The sequence below is a fragment of the Procambarus clarkii genome, chromosome 42 (genome assembly GCF_040958095.1).
Source record: "Procambarus clarkii isolate CNS0578487 chromosome 42, FALCON_Pclarkii_2.0, whole genome shotgun sequence".
Taxonomy (NCBI): Eukaryota; Metazoa; Arthropoda; class Malacostraca; order Decapoda; family Cambaridae; genus Procambarus; species Procambarus clarkii.
The window spans coordinates 3,690,589-3,715,705 of NC_091191.1; the positions used below are offsets into that span (position 1 = coordinate 3,690,589).

At 47.0% G+C, this 25,117-nt stretch overlaps 1 protein-coding gene across 7 annotated transcripts in view; it reads right to left on the reverse strand.

Moving 5' to 3' along the window:
* Positions 1-21,002, reverse strand: part of Lar (tyrosine-protein phosphatase Lar) — a 249,502-nt gene extending 228,500 nt beyond the window's left edge. For all 7 annotated transcript variants that reach the window (XM_069339827.1, XM_069339825.1, XM_069339828.1 and 4 more), the window contains exons 1-3: positions 20,617-21,002; positions 19,792-20,082; positions 6,067-6,249 (exon numbers count right to left, since the gene is read on the reverse strand). In XM_069339827.1, the coding sequence (XP_069195928.1) occupies positions 6,067-6,249; positions 19,792-20,082; positions 20,617-20,860 (718 nt within the window). In that variant the 5' untranslated portion in view covers positions 20,861-21,002. The remainder of the gene's footprint in view (positions 1-6,066; positions 6,250-19,791; positions 20,083-20,616) is intronic.
* Between the last annotated feature and the right edge of the window lie 4,115 nt (positions 21,003-25,117).

Genomic DNA, 25,117 nt, shown 5'->3' on the forward strand with positions numbered 1-25,117 from the left:
AGGTAGGAACCTCACCTTCGTGTGAAGTAGGAACCTCACCTTCGTGTGAGGTAGGAACCTCACCTTCGTGTGAGGTAGGAACCTCACCTTCGTGTGAAGTAGGAACCTCACCTTCGTGTGAGGTAGGAACCTCACCTTCGTGTGAGGTAGGAACTTCACCTTCGTGAGGTAGGAACCTCACCTTCGTGTGAGGTAGGAACCACACCTTCGTGTGAGGTAGGAACCTCACCTTCGTGTGAGGTAGGAACCTGACCTTCGTGTGAGGTAGGAACCTGACCTTCGTGTAAGGTAGGAACCTCACCTTCGTGTGAGGTAGGAACCTCACCTTCGTGTGAGGTAGGAACCTCACCTTCGTGTGAGGTAGGAACCTGACCTTCGTGTGAGGTAGGAACCTGACCTTCGTGTGAGGTAGGAACCTGACCTTCGTGTAAGGTAGGAACCTCACCTTCGTGTGAGGTAGGAACCACACCTTCGTGTGAGGTAGGAACCTCACCTTCGTGTGAGGTAGGAACCTGACCTTCGTGTGAGGTAGGAACCTGACCTTCGTGTAAGGTAGGAACCTCACCTTCGTGTGAGGTAGGAACCTCACCTTCGTGTGAGGTAGGAACCTCACCTTCGTGTGAGGTAGGAACCTCACCTTCGTGTGAGGTAGGAACCTCACCTTCGTGTGAGGTAGGAACCTCACCTTCGTGTGAGGTAGGAACCTCACCTTCGTGTGAGGTAGGAACCTCACCTTCGTGTGAGGTAGGAACCTCACCTTCGTGTGAGGTAGGAACCTCACCTTCTAATTCAAAACCCTTCATAAATGGTTATCCATTAATAATTTAATTTACACAAACCCATCACGTTATTTCCAAAAGAGTCATAATTAGAGCATAACACGAAATCTTTATAATTACACAATATGCAATATAGATTTAAAAGCTGTATTCGCAAGTGCTTTAAACAAATCATCACACAGCTGTCTCTTGGAGTGAACAAGTGTTCACTGTTCAAGTGTTCTACAGGCAGCTTGGGAGCTTACAGCCAGAGAGACAAGCTTTACAGTTGTCATACACAGCATACATACCCTGTGTACATACACAGCATACACACTCCCTGTGTACAGTATGAGGACACCACCCTCCCTCTTTTCCTACTCTCATATCTTGGGGGTTTTCCCTCATACAAGCAGCGAAGTAACACTATGGGTGTCTTCCTTAGATAGGACACCTCCTTATGGGGTCCTATCTTAGATACCTCGCCTACCTTGAAGGAGGCAGCGACCACTGGTGTCATGAAGAGTTCCATCACTCATGTGTCACTACGTGATGAGTGCCACGACACATGGATTCAGACTTTGACGAGAGAGAGGCTGTGTAGTTGTCAGAGTTGGAGGAGAAGGGGAGGTTGGGTCGTGTTGAATCCAGAGTGAATGGGAGTGTGATGAAACCAGAGTGAAGAGAGGGTCGTATTGGAGCCAGAGTGAAGAGAGGGTCGTATTGGAGCCAGAGTGAAGAGAGGGTCGTATTGGAGCCAGAGTGAAGAGAGGGTCGTATTGGAGCCAGAGTGAAGAGAGGGTCGTATTGGAGCCAGAGTGAAGAGAGGGTCGTATTGGAGCCAGAGTGAAGAGAGAGAGGGTCGTATTGGAGCCAGAGTGAAGAGAGGGTCGTATTGGAACCAGAGTGAAGAGAGGGTCGTATTGGAGTCAGAGTGAAGAGAGAGAGGGTCGTATTGGAGCCAGAGTGAAGAGAGAGAGGGTCGTATTGGAGCCAGAGTGAAGAGAGAGAGGGTCGTATTGGAGCCAGAGTGAAGAGAGAGAGGGTCGTATTGGAGTCAGAGTGAAGAGAGAGAGGGTCGTATTGGAGCCAGAGTGAAGAGAGAGAGGGTCGTATTGGAGCCAGAGTGAAGAGAGGGTCGTATTGGAGCCAGAGTGAAGAGAGAGAGGGTCGTATTGGAGCCAGAGTGAAGAGAGAGAGGGTCGTATTGGAGTCAGAGTGAAGAGAGAGAGGGTCGTATTGGAGTCAGAGTGAAGAGAGAGAGGGTCGTATTGGAGTCAGAGTGAAGAGAGAGAGGGTCGTATTGGAGTCAGAGTGAAGAGAGAGAGGGTCGTATTGGAGCCAGAGTGAAGAGAGAGAGGGTCGTATTGGAGTCAGAGTGAAGAGAGAGAGGGTCGTATTGGAGTCAGAGTGAAGAGAGAGAGGGTCGTATTGGAGTCAGAGTGAAGAGAGAGAGGGTCGTATTGGAGTCAGAGTGAAGAGAGAGAGGGTCGTATTGGAGTCAGAGTGAAGAGAGAGAGGGTCGTATTGGAGCCAGAGTGAAGAGAGAGAGGGTCGTATTGGAGTCAGAGTGAAGAGAGAGAGGGTCGTATTGGAGTCAGAGTGAAGAGAGAGAGGGTCGTATTGGAGTCAGAGTGAAGAGAGAGAGGGTCGTATTGGAGTCAGAGTGAAGAGAGAGAGGGTCGTATTGGAGCCAGAGTGAAGGGGAATTTTTATTATTATTACTATTATTTTCTACCACAGACGTGGCCAGACATTTACAATGCTAACCAACATATATGTACATTTTCATTCTGTCCTCCGTGGACAGGGTGAGAGATTTGTTAAACATATAGTTCAGGGATGTATTGAACAATCAACCACAGAAGGTGATTGTAGTGCGTTTAAAATGTAAAGCTAACCCTACATACGTAAATACATAGATACACAGAGTTACGTCTGCCCTACATAAAGTGTTCGATGTGTCTTTTACATAGTGTTATTAATGTGCATTTACAAAGGTGAAATGTAATTCTGATCAGCTTCCACATATAGTTTATACACATACACACACATATACATACAAATACATTCATAAATATATATACACACACATACATTTGAGTGAAGGGGAATGTGATGAAGACAGAGTGGAGAGAGAGAGAGAGAGAGAGAGAGAGAGAGAGAGAGAGAGAGAGAGAGAGAGAGAGAGAGAGAGAGAGAGAGAGAGAGAGAGAGAGAGAGAGAGAGGGAGGGAGAGGGGGGGAGAGAGAGAGAGAGAGAGGGGGGGGGGAGGAGGAGTGCCTCAAGGGAGAGTGCTGGTTGGTCACACACTGGCACTGAGTCCCTGAGGACCCATATGGGGCGTTTTAGTGGAATTGTGGTGTGGGACCTGACCTATCTGCGGACCGAGCTGCCTACTCCTTTTTCAGTCGGCCTTTTATGCTTCTTTTCTCCCTTTTTTGGTAGAAATCTATTTTTCACTTTTGTTTTTCCTTCAGTTTCTTCATTTTCTTTATTTGATACCTGTTTGATACCTGTGGGGCGCAACAGCTCAATTGCACGTGTTGCGTGGGGTGGTAGGAAACAGGTATTAAACAGGTATCAAACAGGTATCAAACACATTAAGAGTTAACAACCCCGACACTAAATGAACAGGGCAATAGGCTGGTATTTTCTGACGTTAACTGGCACGTGCGTCCCGTTGTTGGTCGTTGGGATGACCTGCGTCTCTCGTTAATTAGCGAACGTTAAGTGTTCGCTCGCTCTGAACACTGGCTTAACGAAACTCTTGCGTGCGGTACCTCGAGGAGACACACTAATGTGGCGGGTGCTCTCCATCTGGGCTCTCCATACGCACACACACACACGCACACACACACTACTGAGAGTCAACCCATGGGACAAATCACAAGATATCTCGATATATCTCTTCATCAACTCATTCCTCGATGTCTAGGTACTCATTTGGATCCTGGTAAACTCACTCCTGGCCCCAGACTTGTCATGATGTAACACACACTGTCACCCACCTGTCACACACTGTCACCCACCTGTCACCCACCTGTCACACACTATCTTGGGACGTCAAACACACACGAAGTCCCTCCAGTGCAAAGTGCATTGACGTTCCACAGGAATTACTACGTAACTCTTGAACTGTGCCAGCAAACCTGTGAGCCTCGCTCGTATTCATCATCTACAACGTAAGTCTTAAAGAACACTGTCCTCGTCCTCCTGGTGGGAGCCACACGCTGTAAGACTTAAGACTAGAGCCAGTCGCGCCAGCTCTCTTAAGCTCTTAAGAGCTGGCAGCAGCGGCTTTAACAAACAACTGCGCCCGGAGGAGCGCATCCTCTATGGCCTCGAGGCGTTGAGGCCAGTCGTTAGTCCGAAGACAAAGACTGACTTCGAGTACGTCACGCTGAGTTCGAAGCGCCCATTGGCTGTCCCGCCTCGGTACTCACACTGTGTGGGGGTCAGGATACTGATGAAGGACTGACACTGCGGCAGTGGATAAACAGCTCGAGTTTGCTTGAATGTAATTATATCAGAACCTGTATTTGATTTTCATTCAATTTGATTCATTTTCCAAAAGCTCCTGAAAGACACCTCAGAGATTGGCTGCGGGGAGCGGGTTTTAGTGATAGCTGGAAGGGAAGGATTATGTAACTGTTCAGGGCGCTGCTACTGTTCCTGTTCCTGGCGCTGCTACTGCTCCCGGCGCTGCTACTGCTGCTGTTACTATCACTAACACAAAAGGCATACGCACGCTGACCAAAGATAAAATAATATCGTGTGGTATGTGTTAGTTAAAAAAGTGAGACCGACTGTGAACACGACTCACAAAGATGCTTTTGTTACTGCCAGTGTGACTGACTGACAGACACCAAGACACAGACATACAGACATCAAGACACAGACACACGGACAGACAACCAACCGACAGCTCCGACAAACCACACACAAACATACAGCCACAATCTCGCTCCAATGACACCAGCAAAGTGGAAATTCCCGGTTATTTACTCCCAAACACCAAACACGGATGTTTTGTTTGGCAGGTTTGTGTTTGGCTGCTTTGTGTTTGTCTGTCCTAAAGTCTGCACTCTGCTTCGCTTTCAGCTAAGACGCCTTGTTTGTCCAGAGAAACTTTTCTCTGTTTGGTAAAAGCCTCCTGATTGTTTGCAAGAAGCTGCTATTTGTACGGGAAAGAGATCTGTGTTGTTATGTCTCTGTTGCTAGTGCCACCCCTCTTGCTGCGGCCACCTCTCTTGCTGCGACCACCTCTCTTGCTGCGGCCACCTCTCTTGCTGCGGCCACCTCTCTTGCTGCGGCCACCTCTCTTGCTGCGACCACCTCTCTTGCTGCGGCCACCTCCTTACTGGTGCCATCTCCTGTGCGGGGAGGGGGGAGGGGCACATTTGCTGATGACACCCCATTGATGGTGCCAACCCCTCATGCTGACAGCCCCATATTAGTCCCCTACAACTATCTTCTCCTACCCACACATGTCAATATTTATAGACTATGCTAAGCTGACGAGGAATGTAAAAACAGAGGAAGACTGCAGGATGCTACGGTAGGCCCTTGATAAACTCCAATAGTGAACAAACAAATGGTCTCACAAGCCACAATCATCCTAGAGAGAAACACACATACACAATAATATTAAGATACGTAGATAAGGGTGGTTGAGGTCCCACACTGAGAAACAGGTCTTGTAAGACGACGAGGTGATCCACTGACGATGAATTGGAACAGTGCTCAACTACTTGGAGCATCTTGGGATCGAATTACGACGAGAAACAAGACCGTCGCTGCTGCTATCGAAGATCTAATTACAAGGAATACATACCTGGGGTCAGATTCACGAAGCAGTTACGCAAGCACTTACGAACCTGTACATTTTTATTCAATCTTTGGCGGCTTTGTTTACAATTATTAAACAGTTAATGAGCTCCGAAGCACCAGGAGGCTGTTTATAACAATAACAACAGTTGATTGGACATTTTTCATGCTTGTAAACTGTTTAATAAACGTAATCAAAGCCCGTAAAGGATTCAGGAAAGATGCACACGTTCGTAAGTACTTGCGTAACTGCTTCGTGAATCTGGCCCCTTGGAGCATACCTGTGGAGGGTTTCTGGAGTTCTTCTACCTCCCCGAGCCCGGGCTGAGGCCAGGCTTCAGAAGGGGAAACTAACACATACAGAAGAGGAAGACTTAACACTCACCAGAAAAAAAAGACATTACGGGCTCACCATAGCCCGTGCTACTTGGAACTTATTGTTCCAGGTAGCGAATCTTTAACAACAACAGCAACTCACCAGATCTGAGGACGGTATAGCGAGGGTTTGTGAGGTCGACCGGTCTGTTGTCCTTGAACCAGGTGATGTTGGGGTCGGGGTTCCCTCTGGCGTCGCACACCAAGAGGGCGGTGTGGTCGATCTCCACCGCCTTCGTCTTCGGCTCCGTCCGGAAGTACGGGAACCCATTCGGCAGAGTGTTAGCTGTCGGGGATGGAAAAACAGAAACATGAGGGGTCAATACTCATTAAATGAGGTGATAAACTAGGCAATGTTTCGATTGCTCGCTGGAGATCATTATTGGTATCCCTGGGTCGGTATATCTCAGGCTGGTGTAATGATTATTGATGTATAATAAGTGTAGACAGGTGCTTTTAGTATAGGATGTAATCTCTCAATGTTTACCGATGACGCGAAAATTACGTGCCTCGCCCTACACATCCAGTGCCTCGCCCTACACATCCAGTGCCTCTCCCAACACACCCAGTGCCTCGCTCTACAAGTTCTCTACAGCTTCTCTTGCATTCTCTTGCTAAAAAGTCTACAACAGTCGATCAGGCTACATTTCCCGCCAAAAAAAGGAGGTCCAGAGAGACACCAGGCAGTTTCTCCCGCCGAAAACGTCCACCAATGGCGTTCCAGACAGCTCTTCCCGCCGGAGAAGCAGTAAAGACAGACGCCAAAGCTCCGCGTCATTTGAAAAACGCGCCAAAACCCGCCATGTTCCCCCATCCCAACCGCCGCCTCACCCCACTCCTCGAACCTCGACTCATTTCTCACCCGCCCGTTTCAGCAAGTGAGATGGGCGGTCGGCAGAGCTGGTGGCGAGTGACCCTTCCTCTCAAAAAATGAAGGAGACACAGCAAACTGCCTTCTCAAGGCTGGTCTAATCAGTAGAGAGAGCCCGGCATCCTACAAGATGGCGCCCGCCCGCGGAATATGGCGGTCAGTCACATGTTTCACCACAAAACATCAAAATAACAGACCGCTGCCGTTGCTCTCAACTCTCGAAATCCTCAACAGGCAATCAACAGGTAAGCATATCATAGGGTCATTCTGGCACCCATCTCAAACCCCCTCCCCCCCAAAAAAAAAACTAAAAATAATAATTACGCCATATAGCTTCGACAAGAGCGGTCGTTAACAACCATGACATGACAGACATGCCAATCATAATGTCATGACATGCGCCAAGAAAAAATCATCAGCCCATGACAGGTACCGACCATGGAGGCTTAAGGGTTAAGATGATATGGAAGTCTTGTCTTTTTAATTGTTTCTTGTGTAATTAATTTTTTTTTAATAAATTAATTTAATTGGTTTTAATAAAATAGCTAATTGGATCAAGAGTGCGATAAACTGCCGCTCACCTGCCACCATGATGGTCAAATAACCAGATGATTGAGCATGGTGATTGTTAGCCAGGATGATTGTTAGCCAGGATGATTGTTAGCCAGGATGATTGTTAGTCAGGATGATTTATAGCCATGGAGATTGTTAGCCAGGATGATTGTTAGCCATGGAGATTGTTAGCCATGGAGATTGTTAGCCAGGATGATTGTTAGCCATGGAGATTGTTAGCCATGGAGATTGTTAGCCAGGATGATTGTTAGCCATGGAGATTGTTAGCCATGGAGATTGTTAGCCAGGATGATTGTTAGCCAGGATGAATGTTAGCCAGGGTGATTGTTAGCCAGGATGATTGTTAGCCATGGAGATTGTTAGCTAGGGGTGAGGAGAGGCATTAGGAGGATTGGGCATGGTGTTGGTGGAGGCATTATGAAGGACAGTACAGGTGGGGGCAGGTGTGTGTAAGGGAGGAGCAGGTAAGACAGGTGTGTGTGGGAGAAGGGACAGGTAAGGCAGGTGTGTGTGGGAGAAGGGGCAGGTAAGACAGGTGTGTGGGAGAAGGGACAGGTAAGGCAGGTGTGTGTGGGAGAAGGGGCAGGTAAGACAGGTGTGTGTGGGTGGGAGAAGGGGCAGGTAAGACAGGTGAGTGGGAGAAGGGACAGGTAAGACAGGTGTATGGGAGAAGGGGCAGGTATGTAGAAAGGGGGGGGAGAAAGGAAAGTGGTGTCCTACCCCCCCCCCCCCCACCATCGACCCACATCAACCCCCTTATGAACAAACACAATATTTACCAAAGTTCTTACGAGAGAAAACACACAAAAATACATAAAGCCTTTGATAACTGCTGACAAAGACCCCTTCTGGAGTTCAGGTCTGTTCGAACAATCTTCTCTACTGATTCCAATTTGAAACCGAAAGTTCCCAGAGAGCAGCTTAAGCCATCTATAACTCTGTAATTCACCGAAATGTTCACTATTGTTAGGGAACGGAAAATAAGACTTTTCTTTTAAGTTTAAAGGACAAAAGATATATTTTTTTGTTTTTTTTTCGGCGCAGAAGTACTGAAGAGTACTGAAGATTAGTGAAGAGTACTTAAGAGTATTCAAGAGGCCCTCTGATACTGACACAATTGTCTTTCAGAGTTAGCAAAACGCTGATGTAACAGGTAAAGATTTCGCAAAAGCCTTCAACATGTATGACCAAAATCAAATCAACTCAAGATGGTGTTCTTGCATACAAAATGCGACCAGAAGATATTACTGGCCAAAAATCGAGACCAAACGCAGTTAAAAGCTCTGTACCTCAGGGCACAGTCCTCGATCCACTGCTGTTCCTAATTCTCATATATCAGATATAGACATAAATACCAGTCATAACTTCAGGTTATCTTTTGCAGATGCTGCAAAAAATCAGCATGAAAATGACCTTTGCTGAAGACATTGAAAAACTACAAGCAGATATTAATAAAGTTTCCGCCTGGGCAGCAGACAGTAACATGACGTTTAACAGTGATAAAGTCCAGGTACCTTAAACCTAATACAGGGTACAAAACACAATCGAATCTGCCCATAGTAGGAAAACAGCATGTAAAGGATTTGGGAATAATGATGACCGACGACCTAACGTTTAGGGAGCATAACCAAGCAAATATTGCGGCAGCCTGGAAAATGATCGGATGGATTACGAGAACTTTCAAATCCAGGGATCCCATCACAATGGTTGTATTCTTCAAATCACTTGTGTTGTCCCGTCTTGAGTATTGCTTTGTACTCATTTGCCCTTTCAGAGCAGGAGAGATTGCTGAAATACAGGGAGTACAGAGAGCATATACGGCATACACAGACGCGATAAAGCACCTAAATTATTGGGATCGTCTCAAAGCTTTCCAAATGTACTCACTAGAAAGGAGACGAGAGAGATTCCAAATAATATACACATGGAAAATACTGGAGGGCCAGGTACCAAATCTACACAGTAAAATAACAACGTACTGGAGTGAACGATATGGAAGAAAATGCAGAATAGAACCAGTGAAGAGCAGAGGTGCCATAGGCACAATCAGAGAGCACTGTATAAACATCAGAGGTCCGCGGTTGTTCAACGTCCTCCCAGCGAGCATAAGAAATATTGCCGGAACAACCGTGGACATCTTCAAGAGAAAAATTAGATAATTTTCTCCAAGGAGTGCCGAACCAATCGGGCTGTGGTGGGTATGTGGGCCTGTGGGCCGCTCCAAGCAACAGCCTGGTGGACCAAACTCTCACAAGTCAAATCTGGCCTCGGGCCGGGCTTGGGGAGTAGAAGAACTCCCAGAACCCCATCAACCAGGTATCTATAAGGTATTCCTCCCCTACCATCTCTCTTATTTCTTCACCTTCCATTCTCTTATTTCATTTCATCTCTCTCGTACTCCTTCAACTTCCCTTCATTCCCATGTTTCTTCCCTTCTCCATCTGTCTATAATTCCTCCATTTCTTCCTCATATTCTTATTCTTCTTTTCTCTTTTCCCTCCCCATCTCTCTCTCTCTCCGTCTCTTAATCCTCCCTTTCTCTTTCTTAATCCTTCCATTCTCTATCTTAATCCTCCCCTTCTCTCTCTTAATCCTCCTCTTCTCTCTCTTAATCCTCCCCTTCTCTATCTTAATCCTCCCCTTCTCTCTCTTAATCCTCCTCTTCTCTCTCTCTTAATCCTCCCATTCTCTTTCTTAATCCTTCCATTCTCTCTCTTAATCCTCCCATTTTCTCTCTTAATCCTCCTCTTCTCTTTCTTAATCCTCCCATTTTCTCTCTTAATCCTCCTCTTCTCTCTTCTTAATCCTCCCCTTCTCTCTCTCTTAATCCTCCTCTTCTCTCTCTTAATCCTCCCCTTCTCTATCTTAATCCTCCCCTTCTTTCTCTTAATCCTCCTCTTCTCTCTCTCTTAATCCTCCCTTTCTCTTTCTTAATCCTTCCATTCTCTCTCTTAATCCTCCCATTTTCTCTCTTAATCCTCCTCTTCTCTCTCTTAATCCTCCTCTTCTCTCTCTCTTAATCCTCCCTTTCTCTTTCTTAATCCTTCCATTCTCTCTCTTAATCCTCCCATTTTCTCTCTTAATCCTCCCCTTCTCTCTCTTAATCCTCCTCTTCTCTCTCTTAATCCTCCCCTTCTCTCTTTCTTAATCCTCCTCTTCTCTCTTCTTAATCCTCCTCTCTCTTAATCCTCCCCTTCTCCACCTTCCCATCACCACTGGCCATGTAGACCATACAAAGTCATACAATTTATTTATTAATTCATTTGTACATTAATCATTCAGTTATTACATTTCGCGGTGACAAGGGGGGGGGGGGGATTGTTTTTATGACAAATTATCAACAATTCATGTATTGTACAGCCCGCGGAAATGTAATTGAAAGGTATGAAAAAAATCACCTTAATTTATATACGTATGGGCGGAAAAAAATAAATTAGCTTAATCTACATATATTTGATGGTTGAAACAAAAGGTGCGTGTTTTATGGTGCGTTAAACCATAGAATACAACCACCTGCTGCAATACAATAGCTGTGTAGTGTTGTTCAGGTGTTGTTTGATTGTTTCTCGTTGTTGGTTGTTGAACTATCAACATTGCCTCCTCCCCCCCCCCACCTCAATTACAACCAGCACCACAACCACCACTACAACACTTTACCAGAATACAACATGCACCGCTACAACAATTTACCAGAATACAACAACCACCACTACAACACTTTACCAGAATACAACAACCACCTCTACAACAATTTACCAGAATACAACAACCACCACTACAACACTTTACCAGAATACAACATGCACCGCTACAACAATTTACCAGAATACAACAACCACCACTACAACACTTTACCAGAATACAACATGCACCGCTACAACAATTTACCAGAATACAACAACCACCACTACAACACTTTACCAGAATACAACAACCACCTCTACAACAATTTACCAGAATACAACAACCACCACTACAACACTTTACCAGAATACAACATGCACCGCTACAACAATTTACCAGAATACAACAACCACCACTACAACACTTTACCAGAATACAACATGCACCGCTACAACAATTTACCAGAATACAACAACCACCACTACAACACTTTACCAGAATACAACATGCACCGCTACAACAATTTACCAGAATACAACAACCACCACTACAACACTTTACCAGAATACAACAACCACCTCTACAACAATTTACCAGAATACAACAACCACCACTACAACACTTTACCAGAATACAACATGCACCGCTACAACAATTTACCAGAATACAACAACCACCACTACAACACTTTACCAGAATACAACATGCACCGCTACAACAATTTACCAGAATACAACAACCACCACTACAACACTTTACCAGAATACAACATGCACCGCTACAACACTTTACCAGAATACAACAACCACCACTACAACACTTTACCAGAATACAACAACCACCACTACAACACTTTACCAGAATACAACATGCACCGCTACAACACTTTACCAGAATACAACATGCACCGCTACAACACTTTACCAGAATACAACATGCACCGCTACAACACTTTACCAGAATACAACAACCACCACTACAACACTTTACCAGAATACAACAACCACCACTACAACACTTTACCAGAATACAACAACCACCTCTACAACACTTTACCAGAATACAACAACCACCACTACAACACTTTACCAGAATACAACAACCACCACTACAACACTTTACCAGAATACAACAACCACCGCTACAACACTTTACCAGAATACAACAACCACCACTACAACACTTTACCAGAATACAACAACCACCACTACAACACTTTACCAGAATACAACAACCACCACTACAACACTTTACCAGAATACAACAACCACCACTACAACACTTTACCAGAATACAACAACCACCACTACAACACTTTACCAGAATACAACAACCACCACTACAACATAACACCATAAATACAACTCCCACAATACTCTTCAGTATGAACTAAGAAAAGACCGCTCACAGGGGGGGTCGGCGCCCCCCTCCTAAGAGTGAAATTTATCAAGACGTAAGTTAAGACGTAACTTTCAGTGGTGAAAACGTGCCCTTGAAGTGAGAGGGGTAGGGAAGGGGTGAGGGAAGAGGGTGAGGGAAAGAGGGGTGTGGGAAGGGGGGTGAGGGGGGGGGGAATGGGGGGCAGAGATAACAGGTCTAAGCTTACAGTCTCATTAAGGCCATCAATGATATTCCTAATGAACCCTAGTCTTAGTTTGAGAGAGAGAGAGAGAGAGAGAGAGAGAGAGAGAGAGAGAGAGAGAGAGAGAGAGAGAGAGAGAGAGAGAGAGAGAGAGAGAGAGAGAGTGTGTGTGTGTGTGTGTGTGTGTGTGTGTGTGTGTGTGTGTGAGAGAGTCGGAAGGAAAATATTAGGGGAAAACGCCAAGCCATTACGACAATATAGCGAACCAGAACAAGGCACTGGCACTGAACAACCAGTCCTCTGGCACTGGCCACCCCAGACCGTGGCACTAGACACCCACAGACCGTGGCACTGGACACCCCCACACCCCTGGCACTAGACACCCACAGACCGTGGCACTGGACACCCACAGACCGTGGCACTGGACACCCACAGACCGTGGCACTGGACACCCACAGACCGTGGCACTGGACACCCACAGACCGTGGCACTGGACACCCACAGACCGTGGCACCCGTGTATTCAATAACCAGGCACGGAGCCCTCCCAAGTATTTTCTGGCAGTGATGTTTGTGTATTCCAGCAGCGGCTTCACTCAATTTGCTGACTGCGGGAACTACAGCAAAATAAACGTATTGTGAGGATGTATACGACCGGCCTCGTTGTATTCCCCCCCCCTGGCGGGGTGTAGCAGGGGGAGGGGGGTGTTGTTGTTCAACGAGTCGGTCTGTGTATCTGGTATATATATAGGAGGGGGGGGGGTAGGGGGTGTAGAATCTTATGTAAAGGCAAATCACATTTCAAAAGTACACTCTGTGACCTTATATATATATATATATATATATATATATATATATATATATATATATATATATATATATATATATATATATATATATATATATATATATATATATGTAAATGATTCTCTTGTTATCTCTCTTCGTAACAGAGGTTTTGGGAAGGTTATCTTGGTTATCTATCTCGGTACCAATTCAAGTTATCTTGAGCTTGAGTGCAATCTTGAGTGCAACGTCTTGAGTTTGTGTGCATGCTATAGTTGAGAATGGATATATATTCTGTTCATTGTTCATTCTGTTCATTGTTCATTCTGTTCATGAACATAAATTCCAAAGGTGAGCTGAGTAGTCTAAATGGGGGACTTACTCTCTTGGTGCCTATCTTGAGAGGTTTTTTAAGGTGTTGCGATGTTAGTGCTGGGGACTGTTAGTGCACCTGTGTAATGCTGTGTGTGTGTAGTGTACCTGTGTAATGCTGTGTGTGTGTGTAGTGTACCTGTGTAATGCTGTGTGTGTGTGTAGTGTACCTGTGTAATGCTGTGTGTGTGTGTAGTGTACCTGTGTAATGCTGTGTGTGTGTAGTGTACCTGTGTAATGATGTGTGTGTGTAGTGTACCTGTGTAATGCTGTGTGTGTGTAGTGTACCTGTGTAATGCTGTGTGTGTGTAGTGTACCTGTGTAATGCTGTGTGTGTGTAGTGTACCTGTGTAATGCTGTGTGTGTGTGGTGCACCTGTGTAATGCTGTGTGTGTGTAGTGCACCTGTGTAATGCTGTGTGTGTGTAGTGTACCTGTGTAATGCTGTGTGTGTGTAGTGTACCTGTGTAATGCTGTGTGTGTGTGTAGTGTACCTGTGTAATGCTGTGTGTGTGTGTAGTGTACCTGTGTAATGCTGTGTGTGTGTAGTGTACCTGTGTAATGCTGTGTGTGTGTAGTGTACCTGTGTAATGCTGTGTGTGTGTGTAGTGTACCTGTGTAATGCTGTGTGTGTGTAGTGTACCTGTGTAATGCTGTGTGTGTGTAGAGTACATATATAGCATTGCGGGGGATGTACACATGCACTTTCTTTTGTAGTAGAGAAAGTGACGAGAGTGAGAGAGAAAGTGACGAGAGTGACAGAGTCAATGACAGAGTGAGAGTCAATTCGTCTGTGTATTTGTTAATGCGTAGGTGCGTGCGTGTGTGCGCGCGCGCGTGTGCTTGTGTTTACAGTCACCAAGGAACAGCTGCTCCGCCCTTACTGACGCCGATCAATTAAGTGACAAAGCTTTGTCACTCAGACACTAAGTATTTTTCTTTCATTTTCAATTTAATTAAATTCACGGCATGACGCGTGAAACAGGTAAAGGTAAGCATCAATCATTCTCCAGGACAGGTGGGACCCGTTAAGTCGACCCAGAAAAACGACAAATGGCTAAGAGAGTTGAACGCTAGCAAGTGTAATGTGATAGAAATGAGAAGAGGTACAGGGAGACGGAAAGGGTAAACTACTTCCTATAACGACTAAAGAAAAAGATCTGGATGCAGGCGAGGAGTCACAATAACGTGGCTGAAGTATGTTGACCAGACCACACACTAGAAATTGAAGGGACGACGACGTTTCGGTCCGTCCTGGACCGAAACTCAATCGACTTGAGAATGGTCCAGGACGGACCGAAACGTCGTTGTCCCTTCAATTTCTAGTGTGTGGTCTGGTCAACATCTGGATGTACATAACCCTAAACCTCTAGTGTCACAAGATGACATCAGCAGCATCAGCAACGTCAAAAGTCAGAACGTCATTCAGGAATCTAAATAAGGAGGGATTTAAATCGATGTACACCACCTACAGGAGACCAATCTTGAGAGTATGCAGCCCCATTGTCTTGTGCAGAAACACAAGAAAACAAGAAAAGGTTCAGAGCGCGTCCCAGAAATGAGAGTGAAGGGTTATGAAGACCGAATGAACTAGACCTGGCCTCGCTAGAGAAAAGGAGAGAGAGAGAGAGGAGACATGATGGAGACAAAATACTAAGAGGGATTAAGAGAGGGGAAAAAAAGATGTTCAAAATGAATCCCAATAGAACAAGGCCTCATGGCCGGAAGTTTGAGCATCAGAGGAGTCATACAGATGTGAGAAAGTTTTCCTTGAAGCATAATAGTAGGAAAATGGAATGAGTTAAATGGGCAGGTTACAGAAGCCAACGTTATCATTTCACAAGTAGATATGCCCATCAAACAGGGGTAGACATTAGACAACCAGCGGCTAGAAAGGCGGCGCCCAAGTACTAAAGCTCGATCCTCTAGACACAAATGAGTACATACACACACACACACAAACACACACACACACACACACACACACAAACACACACACACACACACACACACACACACACACAAACACACACACACACACATACACCAACTGTAAGAAAAAAACCTATTTCGCATGCATGGTTTCTTTAATTTCCCGACCCCAAGTGTTCTCGTGAGACGTTGGGGTGTGTGTGTGTGTGTGTGTGTGTGTGTGTGTGTGTGTGTGTGTGTGTGTGTGTGTGTGTGTGTGTGTGTGTGTGTGTGTGTGTGTCTCTCTCTCTCTCTCTCTCTCTCTCTCTCTCTCTTTCGGCGACTGGTTTCTCGCTCTTGATACTTTTCTCTTTCTCTGTAATTATCAGGGTTCCTTATGTCCTCGCGAGACCACTTGTTTCGTCCGACTGCGGATCTCAATTGTGGCGGACTTCGAGTCCAACAGCCATGTCTGTCACTAAACAAGCTTCTACTGTATATAGTGTAACCTCTTTAGATCATATTGAGATCCAGTTAAGCCTCAGTCTAGCGTCTCTCTGTCCCCTCGCAAGTACTCGGATAATCACCTGATTTGAAAAGACTCGTAATAATAGCCTCTTAACGAGGATTTGTGATTCAAAGGACACAAGGACCTTGTGACCTTGCGTGACCTTTCTGCTCCGTGATCCAGGTCAAAGGTCAACAAAGGCTACGAGGGGGGCCTCGTAGCCTGGTGGATAGCGCGCAGGATTCGTCATTCTGTGGCGCGGGTTCGATTCCCGCACGAGGCAGAAGCAAATGGGCAAAGTTTCTTTCACCCTGAATGCCCCTGTTATCTAGCAGTAAATAGGTACCTGGGAGTTAGTCAGCTGTCACGGGCTGCTTCCTGGGGGTGGAGGCCTGGTCGAGGACCGGACCGCGGGGACACTAAAGCCCCGAAATCATCTCAAGATAACCTCAAGATAACCTCAACAGGGGGTTGTATCATCAACACCAGTCTAACGAAGATAATGTTTTCTGAATCCTCCAGGTGACACAGAATGAATTCTATATCCCTAAACTGACACCGAATGCTTTCTATATCCGCCAGCTGACAAAGAATGGTTTAAAAAGAAAGAAATCAGAGTGGTAAAAGTTTAAAATGGTAGAGCTTTGAGTTACAGCACCTAAAAGATGATTGAACTTCGCCCATTAGAACTTTGAATTAAAAAAACAAAACTGATGGGATTTGGGCGCCACTGGAACTTTGGGTCAAATACAAACCTGGAAATAATTTGACTTGGAGAACTTGGACTGAGGGCATGAGGTGCAGGAGAAATGAGACACCTCTGTGACCCTCATATAATGAGGCATCCAAAGCCTCTCATAACGACAGCTGGAGATGAATGAGGCAACTCATAGATGACTCAGACAGGTTAATTATGATTATATATATATATATATATATATATATATATATATATATATATATATATATATATATATATATATAATCACACAGCGTCAGTAGCCCTGTGATCTGAAATAACTACATAGCCCAAACATAGAGTACTGAACACTTAGTCTATCTCCTATCCTTTCGCTAGGAAAGGGGTCCACAGGCCACACATCAACTACCCTATGTGAGCAGCGTCCCAGTGAACCAAACCCCACACAATACGCACAATACCAGGCACTGCACGAGCCACAATATCAGATAATACAACGTATAATTCAGACAAAGCACTCAATCACTGTGACCTTCAATCACTCAATCAAATATTTGGCGATGAAACCGAAACAAAGTAGGAGATCCCAACCTGTTTTGTGGGTTGGGATTTGGTCAATTTTGGTGGTTAGAGGTCAAGATAGACCTCTTAACTACTCAATTTGGCTCTCCTTTCTAAATGATTGAAAATGGACGTCATCTTATCCCTCTCAAAAAAATTGTTTTAATGAAGTCTAATCCTCATGAGTCATTACTTCCGTCACCTCAGCTTCCCGCTCGAACGACCTCCCAACACTAACGACCTCGCAACGCTAACGACCTCGCTAAAAGCTGTTTCCTACAATTGTGGCCAAAAATGGTTCACGAGCCCATTGCTATGTAACGAGGTGGTTAAGAGGTAACAATCTCCGCTACTTATATAACAGTTCCAAATGCTAACGACCCTCGTTAACTAACGAACTGTTAACTCGTTAAGAAGCTAGCTAATAACGGGAAATTTAAAAGATAACAAATTTATTTTTTAACAGAAAATTGGTGGGTGTTAACGAGCTTGTTAAAGGAGGGAGAGTGGTGGGGGGGGGGGGGGGGGGAGGGGGAGGGCTGTGAGGGAGTGAGAGTGGGGGGGAGGGAGGGAGGGGAATTATTATCAGCGCAAAGCGCCAAGCCGCTATGACTATATAGCCCTTGGAAAGGGGGTCAGGATAAAGGATGTGGGATGGGACGGTCGGAAAGGAATGGTGCCCCAACCACTCGATGGACGGTCGGGGGATTGAACGCCGACCTGCAAGAAGCGAGACCGTCGCTCTACCCCCCCCCCCCCAAGAGGTTGAGTGAGATATAGTGGAAGGATAAGACCAAAAATGGGGAATGATTAGAGGTGTGGAAGAGAAGCGAAAGTAGAGGAGAGAAAAGGTAGGAGAGTAGGCAGAGAGGAAAAAAACAAATGAGAGGTAAAAAGAATACAGAAGATGGGAGGAGGAGGAGAGGGGAGGAGGAGAAGGGGGGGGGGGCGACGCCCCGCGGCAAGCTGTAATTGGTTTCTGCTTCTAATCACTCTTCGCCTAAATCATTAACTAATAATTACCCTCCAATTACAGCAAACAATTAAACCTCACGCCTCACGGCTCTACAGGCGCCAGAGGCCGCGGCACGCGCGGTGGGGGGTGTGACCCGGGGGCCCCCGCCGCCAGTTTGGGGGGGTTCCCGCCAGTTTGGGGGGCCCCCCCGCCAGTTTGGGTGGATTCCCGCCAGTTCGGGGGGGCCCCGCCAGTTTGGGGGGGTTCCCGCCAGTTCGGGGGGGCCCCGCCAGTTTGGGGGGGTTCCCGCCAGTTTGGGGGGGCTCCGCCAGCTTGGGGGGGGGCCCGCCAGCGTGGGGGGCCCCCCCTACAGCTGGGATGGGGGGAACCCGTCAGCTTGTGGGGGGGGGGGCAACTAGACTCATCGCCTAGTTGCAGGCGATGAGTCACAATAACGTGGCTAAAGTAAGTTGACCAGACCACACACTAGAAGGTGAAGGGACGACGACGACGTTTCGGTCCGTCCTGGACCATTCTCAAGTCGATTGTGAATGCAGCCTAGTTGGTCCGGCACTTCTTGCAGGAACGTGTCTAATTTTGTGTTTGCGGGAGGAGCTCTGAGGGTCAGGCAGTGCCATCTGTTTGTGCCTATGGCACCTCTTCAATAACCCTATTCTGCATTTCCTACCATATCGCTCGCTCCAGAATGCTGTTATTTTAATGTCCAAATCTGGGGGCCTGATCTTCCAGGGCCTCGCCACTACCCCCATTATATATCCCCAGGTGTGTGAATGCCCCCTACTGGTGCCCCCTAATACCTCCCTCCCTGTACTTCCCTCAGGAGAGAGGAGAGGCAATTATCAGAGGAAAGCGCCAAGCCATTACGAGAATATAGCACTGAGAAGGAGTCAGGATAAAGATTTTGGGATGGGACGGGGGAAAGGAATGGTGTTAAAGAGAGAGAGAGAGAGAGAGAGAGAGAGAGAGAGAGAGAGAGAGAGAGAGAGAGAGAGAGAGAGAGAGAGAGAGAGAGAGAGAGAGAGAGAGAAGGAAGGAAGGAATTATCAAGGGAAAGCGCCAAGCCATTACGACTATATAGCACTGGGAAGGGGTCAGGATAAGGATTTGGGATGGGACGGGGGGAAGGAATGGTGCCCAACCACTTGTGGACGGTCGGGGATTGAACGCCGACCTGCATGAAGCGAGACCGTCGCTCTACCCCCCACCCCAAGTGGTTAGGTGAGAGAGAGAGAGAGAGAGAGAGAGAGAGAGAGAGAGAGAGAGAGAGAGAGAGAGAGAGAGAGAGAGAGAGAGAGAGAGAGAGAGAGAGAGAGAGAGAGAGAGAGAGAGAGAGAGAGAAAAAAATCAAACAGTCACTGCCACTTACGATCTTCAGAGAGGACCTCGAGTTTAGCCGAGGCCCTGATGATGTCTCCAGCGGTGTTCTCCACCACGCACTCGTACTCGGCCTCGTCTCGCTGGTACTTGACGGGCTCGATCCTGAGGATGGAACCCCCGGGAACCTGCAGGACGATGAAGCGAGCGTTGTTCAGTTTCCGGTTCTCCTTCCGCCACTGTATCTTCGGTTCGGGGTTACCTGTGGCGCGGCAGGTGAAGGAGGCCACTCTGTCACTCATCACCCGCTGGTCCCTCGGCTTCTCTTCGAACTGCGGCGGATCTGAGCGGGGAGAGAAGAGAGAGAGAGACGGGTGTCAGTGGGATACGAACTGGGGGGAAGGGTTATCAGCGTCTGTGTATCGCGAGGTTTCAACAGATGCCAAGAGGTATGACTTGGAATTTATGTAAATAAGTTATAAAGGTGGGTGTTAGGTCTGAACAGCAGGGCTCAACCATACAGCAGGGTCAAACATACACCAGGGCCAACCATACACCAGGGCCAACCATACACCAGCGCCAGCTGTAGAGTCATCCCTAGAGTCCCCCCAAAAACAATGTTACAATGGGCAAAAAAATGCAGCTCCCCTAATCAATTTAGCCCAATAACATGAAATAAAGAAAAATAGTTCCCTTGATTACACCACACACACACACACACACTCACTCACACACACACACACACACACACACACACACACACACACACACGTGTTGAATCCTACTAACGTGTTTGTTGTTGTTAAAGATTCGCTACCTGGAACAAAAAGCCCCAAGTAGCACGGGCTATGGTGAGCCCGTAGATGATGTTACTTACGTGTATTAAACTCAATGTAAGGGAAGACTTGTTCAGGGAGGTTAGCTGGTTCCTCTTCCTCCTCCCCACCTCCACCACCTCCTCCAGGGTCGCCTTCAGCAGTGCTATTGACGGAGGTGGTGTCCGTTGTAGCGGGGGCTGCAGTGTTGCAGGGGGGGGGATGTAATGACGTCACCACCCCCACCAACCAACCCCCCCAATTACCCCTATTCATTTTCACCTTTTTTTCATTGTTTTTGTTCATATATTAACAGTTTTGTACCACCAACGACAACTTGGTGATGCGGGGGGAGAGGTGATGTTGGTACACTGTGGGTGACCCTCGTTCGAATCCCATACTCGTCATTCATCATTCACACTCACACACTACATTACCCTGATGGCCACCTTGAGATGGGCGAAGATCAATTTGCCTCATGGTTGCTGGTCTGGTCAAGCAGGCTGTTAGACGCCGCCCCTCGCAGCCTGACGTATGACTCCACAGCCTGGTTGATCAGGGATCAGTTGGAGGTGTTTATCACCCTTTCCTTCTTTTTTTTGTAGTGTGTGAAAGGTCGGCTAGTTATGCCCTTTTTGTATAGAGGAAGATTATAGTTATGCCCCTTATAAATAGGGGGAGAGTGGAGCTGTGCCCCTTTTGTATAGAGGAAGATTATAGTTATGCCCCTTATAAATAGGGGGAGAGTGGAGTTGTGCCCCCCTTTTGTATAGGGGATGAGTGTGATGAACAGCATCCTAAGATACTCATCAGTATCAACTACACCATGTATCATCACCATCAACAAGTGGTGATAATGATAACTGGGGGGGTATCCCATAGAAAGGTAACGATGACTATTAGTTCCAGCCGGGCTATTGTGACACGCACTCCGCATGCCGGAAGATATCACACGGATAACAGATAGACTAAAAACGTTCCGTTTACCTAAGAAGGCACAGAGGTGACACGATTACAGAAGAGGAGAGATATCAACGGTGTTTCAAAAATACATGAACCCAAGTTATATTTCGTATTAAATATATTTAGATTTAGAGAGTAATTATGTAAACACAGGTTTGTTAACGGCGTTTACAGACCTGCGGAACAAGCAGGAAGGAACATCTCAAGGGAAGATTCACTGGGGATTCAAAGTTTAAGATTCACAAAGGAATTCAAAGGCAGTTTCACTGGGGATTCGAAGCAATGGTTGGATAATTACAGCAGTGGGAACACTCCTTCTGAAAATCAACCCCCACCACCAACACCACCCCTACTATCTTATCCATCACCCCTTCCACACCTACCCCCCCCTCCTCCCCCCATCTCCTACCAACCCTTCCCCCCTCCCCCCTCTCCCCCCTCCTCCCCCCATCTCCTACCAACCCTTCCCCCCTCCCCCCTCTCCCCCCTCCCCCCCTTCCCCAACAAGAAGCTCTGCCACTGGCGGCATTTAACAATATTTTGAAAAGTCCTTAATAAAAATTCTCATCGTCAGCTTGACGTCAAAACTCACTGCTCGGGGGAAGAGTCGTCAATTTCCCCCCCACTTCCCCCCCACCCTCCCCTTCCTTCCCCCCCTCCTCCTCCTCTTCCATCCCCCCTCCCAGACCTCCACCAATTCCTCCCTCCCCAGACTCCGACTCGACTAAAAATTCAACCATTTTTCGCTTTTTCACTGTTATGATGATATATATAATTTCTTTTATATATTCTAGCCCTTTTTCATTGAATTTTATTTCTTTTTTTTACAGGACTTTTATGATTGATGATTAAATTTAAAATTAAGCAAAAATTTTAAAATTCTGTTTTTTTTTTATTTAACAGATTTTAGGCCAATGGCCCCAACATGATATCTGGTCCTCGGACACTCCATGGTAACCGGCCCTTGGCCAGTCCGTGGTAACCGGCCCTTGGCCAGTCCGTGGTAACCGGCCCTTGGCCAGTCCGTGGTAACCGGCCCTTGGCCAGTCCGTGGTAACCGGCCCTTGGCCAGTCTATGGTAACCGGCCCTCGGCCAGTCCATAGTAACCGGCCCTTGGCCAGTCCGTGGTAACCGGCCCTTGGCCAGTCCGTGGTAACCGGCCCTTGGCCAGTCCGTGGTAACCGGCCCTTGGCCAGTCCGTGGTAACCGGCCCTTGGCCAGTCCGTAGTAACCGGCCCTCGGCCAGTCTATGGTAACCGGCCCTCGGCCAGTCCATAGTAACCGGCCCTTGGCCAGTCCGTGGTAACCGGCCCTTGGCCAGTCCATAGTAACCGGCCCTTGGCCAGTCCGTGGTAACCGGCCCTTGGCCAGTCCGTGGTAACCGGCCCTCGGCCAACATACATATTACACAATTATTTTTTTTGGTTACAATCCCGAACTTTCATTCACATCCGGGTTTTTTAATATAATTTTTTTTTTGCAACCTTCCTGGACCCTTCCTAGACACACCTACCTGTTGTTTATTTCGGGGATTAACGTCCCCGCGGCCCAGTCCTTGACCAGACCTTCCGGTTGGTGGTCTAGCCAACCAGGGGCCAGATTTACGAAGCAGTTACGCAAGCACTTACGAACGTGTACATCTTTTCTAAATCTTTGGCGGCTTTGTTTACAATTATTAAACAGTTAATGAGCTCCGAAGCACCAGGAGGCTGTTTATAACAATAACAGCACATGATTGGCAAGTTTCCATGCTTATAAACTGTTTAATAAATGTAACCAAAGCCGTCAAAGATTGAGGAAAGATGTACACGTTCGTAAGATCTTGCGTAACGGCTTCGTGAATCTGGCCCTAAGCTTTTAGACGCGGCTGCTTGCAGCCTGACGCATGAACCACAGACTGGTTAATCAGGTATTCTTTGGAGGTGTTTATCAAGTTGTCTCTTTGAACACCGTGAGAAGCCGGCCAGCTATGCCCCAAAAGGCTCCGACGACGTCTCTTTAGTACCATCTATGCTCCAAAAGGCTCCGACGACGTCTCTTTAGTACCATCTATGCCCCAAAAGGCTCCGACGACGTCTCTTTAGTACCATCTATGCCCCAAGGCTCCGACGACGTCTCTTTAGTACCATCTATGCCCCAAAAGGCTCCGACGACGTCTCTTTAGTACAATCTATGCCCCAAAAGGCTCCGACGACGTTTCTTTAGTACCATCTATGCCCCAAAAGGCTCCGACGACATCTCTTTAGTACCATCTATGCCCCAAAAGGCTCCGACGACATCTCTTTAGTACCATCTATGCCCCAAAAGGCTCCGACGACGTCTCTTTAGTACCATCTATGCCCCAAAAGGCTCCGACGACGTCTCTTTAGTACCATCTATGCCCCAAAAGGCTCCGACGACGTACAGGTCGATCGTCGTACAATAAGGTCGATCGTCGTACAATAAGGTCGATCGTCGTACAATAAAGTCGATCGTCGTACAATAAAGTTGATCGTCGTACAATAAAGTCGATCGTCGTACAATAAGGTCGATCGTCGTACAATAAGGTCGATCGTCGTACAATAAAGTCGATCGTCGTACAATAAAGTCGATCGTCGTACAATAAGGTCGATCGTCGTACAATAAGGTCGATCGTCGTACAATAAGGTCGATCGTCGTACAATAAGGTCGATCGTCGTACAATAAGGTCGATCGTCGTACAATAAGGTCGATCGTCGTACAATAAGGTCGATCGTCGTACAATAAGGTCGATCGTCGTACAATAAGGGCGATCGTCGTACAATAAGGTCGATCGTCGTACAATAAGGTCGATCGTACGTCAACGGAGCCGGACGTGATGACGGAAAGGCACCGCCGGACGCTGCCACCCCTTCCCATCACCCCTCCCTCCATCCGGCCGGGTTCCTATGTCATCCGGATACTGTTTTTAAGCTCCATAAACCATCCGGATGTGGGAATAGCCGGCCGATATTGGGAGTGTCTTCCATCTTGTCAGAAGGCAATATCCCAAGACGAGAGAGAGAGGGAGAGAGAGAGAGAGAGAGAGAGAGAGACAGAGACAGAGACAGAGACAGAGACAGAGACAGAGAGAGAGAGAGAGAGAGAGAGAGAGACAGAGACAGAGACAGAGAGAGACAGAGAGAGAGACAGAGACAGAGACAGAGAGAGACAGAGAGAGACAGAGACAGAGACAGAGACAGAGAGAGACAGAGACAGAGACAGAGACAGAGAGAGAGAGAGAGAGAGAGAGAGAGAGAGAGAGAGAGAGAGAGAGAGAGAGAGAGAGAGAGAGAGACAGAGACAGAGAGAGATAGAGAGAGAGACAGAGACAGAGACAGAGAGAGAGAGAGACAGAGAGAGACAGAGACAGAGACAGAGAGAGACAGAGACAGAGAGAGAGAGAGAGAGAGAGAGAGAGAGAGAGAGAGAGAGAGAGAGAGAGAGAGAGAGAGAGAGAGAGAGACAGAGACAGAGAGAGAGAGAGACAGAGAGAGACAGAGACAGAGACAGAGACAGAGAGAGACAGAGACAGAGACAGAGACAGAGAGAGAGAGAGAGAGAGACAGAGAGAGAGACAGAGAGAGAGACAGAGAGAGAGA